Below are 9,939 nucleotides of genomic sequence, written 5' to 3'. Positions count from 1 at the left end.
ATGTCAGTCATGAAGCCCTATTTAATGACCATTTCCATCCTTCTGATCCTGGTTCATAAGACTCCAGGTAATTCAGGCCTCTCTCAAAAGTTCTGGGGTCTTACATGTGCTATTGGTATCTTGGTGACCTCTGAGGTAACTACGTATAGTAGGCACTGCCCAAAGCCTTTTCTCGTCTCAGGTAGGTTGTGGATGTTAATTCCAAGCTCCATTTCATGTTAAGATCTCCCTTGTTTCTGCTCTGCCAAGACAAACTTAAGAGGTTGCTGTTCCTGGGACAGTGGAGTGTTGAAGCATGAAGCATTTTCAGGAGCGCTATTATTGGGATGGAAGCTTGATTCATGTATCAGGTGTGAGAGAGCTGTAGGGAGAATTCAACAGTAGTTTGGAATTTGGAGAGTGAGTTGCGATGGGGATGGTATATAACCTTAGAGTAATATGGGGGAAATGAGAAGAGATGGGGAGGAGGGGGAGAGAGCAAGTCTATTTATAAAATTGGGCTCACCTAATATTTTAATGTAGTCTGGAGAGGAATAGTATTTTTCATTGAATGGAGCTGAGGGAGGAGTTGGGTAGAACCAGGAGTTAGGGTAGAGTGAAGTTTGTAGTTGATCTGTGTTTTGGCTTGATGTTGTGATTAGGATTGAGTAGTTTGGCTCGTTTTATGTTTGTATTAAGTGTTATAATTGAGCCTTGGGTGGTTATCAGGGGAGATAGGGCTGGGAGTTGAAGTAAGATATTTGGTTCAAGTATGTGTCTTATTCCAGCAGGATATTACGTGGGTGTTATCTGGGAAGTGGTTGGCTTAGCCCAGGTTTGGGGGTTATTAAGTTTGAATAAGACAGCCAAATTTATCACAACAGAGCTGTGGCTGTTGAAATGGGGAGAATGAATGCTGGATGAAAAGTATCCAGTAATATTTTCAAATTCTTTAAAAAAGCTACTTTAGTGTGACTTCCAGGGGGCACTGAAGAACAATAGATACAAGTAGAGAGGATAAGTGAAATCCGAAGTCTGGAGGATCCTCAATGTCTCTGTCAAACTTTGGCATCTACAGAGAGACATGGGAGTGGTCTCAACCCAGCCCTGTAGAAAACTAAGGTTGTTTCTCCTTTCTGGGGTTGAGTTCAGAGTTACTGTTTAGTGCTATCTCCTTTTTCCCTTTCTCCTCCCTCTCCTTTCCCATCTTCTTCCTACTTCACATTCTCCTACCCCTTATTGCTCACCCTGTTTTATCTTCTTTACTTGAGAGACAATCTTTCTCAGTTCCCATGCTAGAATAGTAATAAAAACCACAGGTGGGTTTGCCAAAAACAACAAGAAAGATGACATTCTATGCTTCAAAAATTGTACATAGTGTTGCTTCCTTAATAACTACTTTATACTTTCACCTGGTGGATTTTATGGGTAGGAACTGTTCTGGGCAACCTTTTCTGGGACAATCAAAGCCATCTTTTCTTTTCAGCACCCAAATATATACAAATGAAATTAAACTGTTTGAAAACCAAGACTCTGCCTTTTAAAGTTATGTATTCCTGGTATTGAACTGAGTGCTTTCCTCATAGTAGGTTTTAGTAAATGTTTATTGAATGAATGAATTTATAAATGACTTATCCCATATAATAAAAAGCTAATATGCAAATCAACCAAACGGAGGAACGACTGGTCGCTATGACCACACTGACCACCAGGGGGCAGGTGCTCAATGCAGGAGCTGCCCCCAGGTGGTCAGTGCGCTCCCACAGGGGGAGTGCCACTCAGCCAGAAGCCAGGCTCATGGCTGGCGAGCACAGCGGCTATGGCAGGAGCCTCTCTCACCACTGTGGCAGCACTAAGGATGTCTGACTGCTGGCTTAGGCCCACTCTCCATCCCCCGAGGGCTCCGGACTGTGAGAGGGTGCAGGCTGGGCTGAGGGACCCCCTCCCCCAAGTGCACGAATTTCTAGTACCTAATACGTACATATAGGTAGGAAGAACCTTAGAAGTAGGGTGGGAAAGGCTCATATGTGGGCTGCACAGATGGCGGAGAAATCATGTATCACATTGATTTCGGTCTCTGGATGGAGCTGATAGCGTCTAGAGCATATGCTTTGGTTTTAAGTTTATTACGTTTTCATTTGCTCTTAAAACAAGTCCAATGTGGGAAAGTGAGTGTCTGTGGGTGAATGTTAGAAGGTTAGCAGGATTGTGGCTCTCACATTTAGCAGAAGCCCATGAGTATTTTCTCAGAAACACTTGCACAGCACCCTTGCTCTGGCCTCTCCCCAGACCTCTCGAATCAGTCTCTGGAGACTTGATGTGAGGATTAAACATCCGCTAGGTTATTACAAAGCATGACACACCTTGGTAACCTCCTTCTTTACAAACACAACGGAGACTTTTTTTGATCTGGTGCAAACACTCCCATTCCCATTTCTCCCACAGGGAGGCTAGGTCCAGAGGATCAGAGGCAATACTGGGGTTCAAGAGCAGGTCTCCTCTGACTTCATTTTGAAGATAGAGGGATCGTCAAAAGTGACATGAACTTGATGTGGGTGTTACAGTTTGTCGTGACACAAACTGTAACATACAGGGTTTGTTTGTTTAAGCAGAATCCTCCTGGAATTGTCTTGACATGCTTCCTATGTGGAAAGAGTAAGGAAAAGGCAGCCTGCCTGATCCTTCTTCTTGTTATCTACGTTCCTATCCATCTTCTGGTGACTACGAAGAGGAAATCCTGGTGCCTTGGCTTCCATCCGTTGTGTTGAGGAGAAAAGAAAAGTCCTGTGGGCATGGCCGTCACTTTGGGGAGGCCCCCTGCAGATCTCCCTTTCCTACAAGTAGACTGGTTCATAAGTGGCAGTTCTCGTTAATTCTTGCCAGGATGAAGGTGAGGATTAATGCAGGGGATGCAGTGGTACCATGATGCTGGGGCATGGATGAAGGGGCAGGCTGGCTGATGTAGCAGCAGTTGAGTGCCTCCTCTGGCTCCAGGTGCCAGTTTCTGGGGCGGTTCACATATACACCGGGACCCAAAGGCTATAGGATGGCAGCTAATGAAATAGCTCTTTTCTTCTTTCTTTCCCGTCCGGTTCTCTGACTTTACTTAAACTTGGAAAATTTTACTTTGTCTTGTAAAAAAACTAACAGAGTGGTGTTTGTTTGTTTTTCCATGAAGGAAATAACATCAAACTTGCTTTGTCCGGTTTTTACTAATGCGGGTGGGGCATTGAGGCCTCTGCATGCTTAGCACTGAGTACAGGGCCTGGCACAGGGTGAGTGCTGATAAATGGGTGTGGAATAAGGGGATGGGTGGACGGTTGAAAAGTTATTGAATGCTAAACTAAGAATTTTGGACTATCTATTGAAAACGGCAGAAGGCACAGTGTCTACACACATCACACAATAATATGCCACCCTCTCCTAGAAATTCTATCACATAGAGAGGACGTGTGACAGAGAGGAAAGAGCATGGGTTTAATATCACGTAGACCAGAAATAGGATCCCAGCCTGGTCAAGCACGAGCTATGAGCATATGGACAGAATAAGGTCTCTCTTTCAGTCTCCGTGTATTCATCTAATGAATGGAGGTAAGAGCAGGCTTTTGCAAGGGTTCAGTGAGATATTGCTTGTAAAATGCCTGGTATGTAGAAGATGCCAAATGTATGGTAGTGATAGTTAGTATTATACCTTTAAAATTTTTTAAATATGGTTTTATTGATTTCAGAGAGGAAGGGAGGGATCCTACTGGGGATCGAGTCCACGACCCAGGCATGTGCCTTTGCCCGGAATCGAACCCGGGACCCTTCAGTCTGCCAGCTGACATTCTACCCACTCAGCCAAATCAACTAGGGCAGTATTATTGCCTTTCTAATGCCTCCTTTGTCTTTGAAAGTTCCAATGAGTAACTAACTGATGACTAATATTTATAGCATGCTGACTATAAATGTTTTCAGCTGATGAGCCCATATACACATGGACATATCTGGATGACTTATACATAGCTATTAATACTCACAAATGGGCTTTGGCCATATGTAGAAAAATATGCGTAGAGATTTGTACTGTGAGCACTTATGGCACATGTTTGCTCAAGTATTTCAAAGTACAAAGGCAATGCGTGGGCTCAAATACATGTGTCCAGCCTCAGAGCAGATCCTGGCTGTCTCTGACGGAAGTCGTGTATGAGGAGCACACATCTGTATGGGCACTTGGGACAAGTCCAGTTGGTGCTCACAGTGGCAGCCCTTAAAGTCCTGGAACCCAAGGAAAAGACTCTCATATCAACAACACTGCCTAATATTTATTTTTTGTTATTTTTCTGAGCATATTATATATGCTAATTTTATCATCACAAAAATGTTAAGAAGTCCTGGCTGGTTTGGCTCAGTGGATAGAGCGTCGGCCTGCGGACTCAAGGGTCCCAGGTTCGATTCTGATCAAGGGCATGTACGTTGGTTGCGGGCACATCCCCAGTAGGGGGTTGCAGGAGGCAGCTGATCGATGTTTCTTTCTCATCAATGTTTCTAACTCTATCCCTCTCCCTTCCTCTCTGTAAAAAAAATCAATAAAATATATATATTTTTAAAATGTTAAGAAGTTGGTTTAATTATTACGCCCATTGTGAAGGTGATGCAATGGTGGGCTCAAGAACTTAAGTGACTTGCTTAAGGATGAAGAGCTATAAGGATGACAGAGCGCAGATTTGAATTGAGGTCGTTTTGAATCCAGATCCTGTGCTCTTAATATGCTCAGGGTTAATTCTGTTAAATCATGCTCCTGCACTCCTGTTCTCATTGCTCCGGAGAAACTAAACATGGCTATGTTTTTCCCAGGTGGCCTGTTCAGATCCTTCTTTGGCAAGAGCAAGGAGCCTTGGATTCCATGCCAACTTTACCATGGCGTGTGCAGAAACGCCTGCAGAAAACAAGAAATTCAGTACTTAACCTGCCCCAATGATCAAAAGTGCTGCCTGAAATTTTCTGAGAAAATAACCAGTTCTAACGATGTGAAGAACTCCAACTCCAACGCCAACCTGTCAGTTACAAACACCTAACGCTACTCTGAAATTTGAGTATCACCAACCTCACCCCCTCCTGGAGCAATTCCTCTCCCATTCTGGAATATTCTCCCCATAAAAATGCATTCCTTCTCATGTGTGTGTCTTTCATCTGTGAGTAGTCATCATTGGATCATCACTGGACAGGGGAAGGTTAGGCTGAGAGCTGGAGAGCCACGGAGAATAGGAAAGGGCACTGCCCGCCCGCCCCCAAAATCAAACAGGATACAAGAATAGCTCAATAGATGTTGAGGGTGCCAAGGAAGGGAGGAGATCATGTTTCTGCTCAGCATGTGATTTGTTCTGGAGACCACGGAGAGAAGGTGACAACTGGATGAGTCTGGATGTCCAGTGAGCGTGGAGGAAGTCACTGAGTAAACAGTGTAGGATAAGGACAGGGACAATCAGGTTGCCTTTGACACCCAGAGAGCTTCCCTGGTCTGTTTGGTGTGATGTGGTGTCCTCAGAAGACCCAGGACCCGGCAGATGGATGGATAAAACAGAGTGTAGAAATCTGATGGACAGATGAGGGCAACATTTTCTAGGTGGTAGAGCTTTGTTGGAAAGTGGAATAAACAGGCTTGTGGAATAAACAGTTTGGAGACCATTTCTGGATGTGGAACAGCAATGGGGGTGGTCACAGTGTTAGGGATATAGAACAGAAGCTGGACATTTCACTTGGTAACCTTTAAGGCCCTTTCATTCCTGGGAATTGAAGAATATTGCTTCTCCACTCCAAACTTAGTCACAACTAACATTTGACACGCTATGAACTTTTCATCGTGTTACGTACACTTCTCTTCCATGGCTAATGTCTTATCTCTCCCCTTCTTTGGATCCAAACTAATAAAGCTAGTGTTTCCAAGTAAGTTCTCCAAGTTCCATGTTCCTAATTTCACCTCCACTCAGAGAAGTCTCGATGTTGTGCTTATCACGTCGCTGAAATGGCCCTGGCTTTGCACACTAATGCCTTCAGTGTTGAAAACCTTGAGTAGTCTTTAGGTTTTCCCATTTACTTTGCCTCTAGCTACTATTTCCCCTACACTGCTCTCAATCCTTCCTTGAAAGACTTGTTTGCCTTAGCTTTTGGTCTTTGGGTGCTCATTAGTAGTTCCTTTTGGGGGTTCCTCTTCTGCCATCTACCCCGTATCTGTCATCTTTCCTGTTTTCTCTTTCTTTTCACCAGACATTCTACCTGCATTTCTCATTATTAGGCAAATGACCATCCCAGACCACACCGATGACGAAAGGCCATGAACCAGACAACAGATTAATACAGCTGGATTTTCATGGCACTTAGAAGTCCTATGGGAAAATTTAAAGATGCTTATGTTTTTGAGATTCACTGACACTCAGATGTGTTTGTCAGGCAGCAGATAGGGACTTGGCCAAGTTTTAAGAAGAATCAGAGAAAATTTCTGGCATAAGTAGCTTGATTAGACACACATTTAAATATTTGGAAGCAAGTGTCGGTTCTGGGTTCAGCACTGTAGTTGAAATATATATTTCTAGACCTTCTACTCAGCAGTATTTGTAGAGAGATGATAGTTGTGGAATTCTATATTTAAAGCAGATTCCCACTTCTCTAGTTTCTACATGTCTTAGAGAAAGAAACATGAATATGGAGACAGAAGGGGTTGTCCCTTGCTCCCCACCACTGCTCAGAAGCTGTCTGATCTTGGGTAAGTTTGGTATTGATATATTCAACCTCAGCCTGGGTCCGCACTCATATATTAAATTACATATTTATTATGTCCTCCTAGATTTCTTAGCTAATTCACGCTCAAAATGTCCTAAACTGGATTCTAAATCTGTTTGCCTTCCCTTTTCAGTAATTGACATCTACAATTCATTCTGTTGCTCAATTCAGAAAGTTGGGAGCGAGTCATTCTTGATCCCCCCCAATTTATCTCAAGTCACCATGTCTAAGCCATTAAAATGTGTTTTAGTTCCAACTTTTAAACTCACCTTAATTTAATGATGAAATCAGCCTTTGCACAATCCTAAGTGGAGGATTCACTGTTCTGAAAGTGAAAACTCTCAAGTAATTAATAAACCCTTAATGTTTTATTCCCTTGAATGTACATTATTACTCCCTTAGGGGTCTTCAGTGTCACCCTTCCCCGCCTCCCCCACCCCCAAAGTAATGTGATTTCCTCTGTTTTCAAATGTATATTTGCCTATCTTTATTTTGTTATTAGTACTCCTATTAAATAGTGTCTTTGAAGTTTGCTATTTTATAAGATCTCCTTCGTTCTCATCAACGTCAGTTTCTCTCATATTTCCTTTTCGAGTTTAACTTTTCCCACTGCTTATCAACACAAATCTTATAGGGATTTTTGTTGTTGTTAATCCTCACCTGAGCATATTTTTTCCACTGATTTTTAGAGAGAGTGGGAGGGAAGGGAGGAGGCACAGAGAGAGAGAAACAGCAATGTGAGAGAGGCACATCAATTGATTGCCTCTTATAGGGATTTTTTAAAGGTAAATTAAGTTGTAAAAGAAAGCATGTAATTTTGATGTGTTCAACAATGGGGGTGAAGTGAATCCCAGCCCCTGGCTGATGGGCAGTCTCCCCCTTCCTTCCTGAAAAACAGTTCTAGTGAATAGCAAGCATTGATTTAAAACGTTTGAGTCTGGCCATTCTTGTGCAGCAATTTGGCATAGTTTCTAAGATCTAAGAAGAGTGGAGGTGGAGGACAGGATGTGGACTGAATGCACACATGGCCTAGCTTTCAGATCCTCCTCCATTATCTCCCTTCTGTGGCCTGAGGTGCCGTGGCTCCACACCTGAGCTCAGAAATGCTATGTTCTTCAGGTAGGGACCATGGAAAGTGTTTGTGTGTGTGTGTGTGTGTGTGTGTGTGTGTGTGTGTGTTTTGCCTGTCTGTTAACTCTTATTGTCTATACCTGAGAAAAATCAGTGCTCCTGTTTTTTAGGTCAGACCGTACTCTGCAGGATCTGCAGTCAAATGGTCAAAAAGGAAGTTCTATCTGTTTAGCTTATCTTAAACTACTATAGTATCACTCAGAAAAATGTGGAATTGGTGACCAGAGATCACCTCCAAACTAGTGTCAGTTTCCTCCTTTATTCTAAAGGAAGGATGATCAAAACATCTAAGAAAAAACCTGGAAATCTCCCATTTTGGCCAGAAATTAGTCATGGTATTTTGTGGGGAAAGGCTTACACAAGGAAATCAAAATTCTTTTTTTAAAAATTTAATTTAATTTAATTTAATTTAATTTAATTTAATTTTTATTTTTCGCTTAAAGTATTACAAAGGGTATTACATAAGTGTCCTTTTTTCCCCCCCGCCCTTGACAAGCCCCTGCCCTCCCTTACCCCCCAGTGTCTTATGTCCATTAGTTATGGTTATATGGGTGCATACAAGTCCTTCGGTTGATCTCTTACTCCCCTCCCTCCTACCCCCCAACCCTCCCTGGCCTTCCCACTGCAGTCCGACAATCAGTTTGAGGCAGCTCTGCCACTGTATTTATTATTGTTCAAAAGTTTGTAATGGTCTTAATTATCCATGAAAGAGTGAGATCATGTGGTATTTTTCCTTCATTGACTGGCTTGTTTCACTTAGCATAATGCTCTCCAGTTCCATCCATGCTGTTGCAAATGGTAGGAGTTCCTTCTTTTTAACAGCAGCATAGTATTCCATCGTGTAGATGTACCACAGTTTTCTAATCCATTCATCTACTGATGGGCACTTAGGCTGTTTCCAGATCTTAGCTATGGTGAATTGTGCTGCTATGAACATCTGGGTACATATATCCTTTCTGATTGGTGTTTCTGGTTTCTTGGGATATATTCCTAGAAGTGGGATCACAGGGTCAAATGGGAGTTAAAATTCTAAATTCTCTCCTTTACTGATATCTCTATGAGAGGCTGAAAAAACATCATTATTGAACCTCAAAAGGAAAAACAAGCCCCTCATAAGCATTTTCAGATACACAGAGACCAAGCAAACCCCCCAAACCAACCTCCCCCCCATATGTCTATCACTTGTATTTGTTCCCAGACTTAAAAGCCAACCTATTAACAGAGTTTCTATATGCTACCTATGAACATAGGGGTGCATATATTCTTTCTGATTGGTGTTACGGGATTCTTAGGATATATTCCCAGTAGTGGATCACTGGGTCAAACAGCAGTTCCGTTTTTAAGTTTCTGAGGAAACTCCACACTGTTTTCCCTAGTGGCTGCACAGTCTCCATTCCCACCAGCAGTGCAGTCGGATTCCCTTTTCTGCACATCCTCGCCAGTAGGTGTTGTTTGTTGATTTATTGATAGTAGCTATTCTGACAGGTGAAAGGTGATTAATTTGCATCTCTCTGATGATTAGTGATATTAACTATTTTTTCATATATCTCTTAGCCATCTGTATGTCCACTTTCCAGAAGTGCCCATTTTTAATTGGATAGTCTGTCTTCCTTTTGTTAAGTTATATGAGGTCTTTATATATTTTGGAAATTAACCCCTTATCACATGTATCATTGCCAAATATGTTCTCCTATACAGTGGGTTCTCTTTGCATTTTGAGGATGGCTTCTTCTCCTTTGCAGAAGCTTTTTAGTTTGATGTAGTCCCATTTGTTTATTTTCTCCTTTGTTTTTCTTGCCCTAGGCCTAGACAATGTATCGGTGAAAATTCTGCTATGTGAGATGTTTGAGATTTGCTGCCTATGATTTCTTCTAAGATGCTTATGATTTCATGATTTACCTTTAAGTCTTTTATCTATTTTGAATTTATTCATGTTCATGGTGTAAGTTGGTGGTCTAGTTTCTTTTTCTTTTTTCTTTATTGCATGTACCTGTCCAATTTTCCCAACATCATTTATTGAAGAGACTGTCTTTACTCTAATGACATGGGTCGATTTCTGGGCCTCTGTTC

At 42.2% G+C, this 9,939-nt stretch overlaps 1 protein-coding gene across 1 annotated transcript; it reads left to right on the top strand.

Annotated features, from left to right (window-relative positions):
• On the top strand, nucleotides 1-5,036 carry DEFB116 (defensin beta 116). Its single transcript, XM_070421480.1, has 2 exons — nucleotides 1-67; nucleotides 4,816-5,036. The coding sequence occupies exons 1-2, from the start codon at nucleotides 1-3 to the stop codon at nucleotides 5,034-5,036; spliced, it is 288 nt and encodes a 95-aa protein (XP_070277581.1).
• Nucleotides 5,037-9,939: the final 4,903 nt, after the last annotated feature.

This window comes from Myotis yumanensis, unplaced genomic scaffold (assembly GCF_028538775.1).
Source record: "Myotis yumanensis isolate MYYU_CA2020_CCGP unplaced genomic scaffold, mMyoYum1.0.hap1 SCAF_7, whole genome shotgun sequence".
Taxonomy (NCBI): Eukaryota; Metazoa; Chordata; class Mammalia; order Chiroptera; family Vespertilionidae; genus Myotis; species Myotis yumanensis.
Note: the sequence above shows the minus strand (reverse complement) of the source record. Positions and strands in the feature narration are given on the sequence as shown.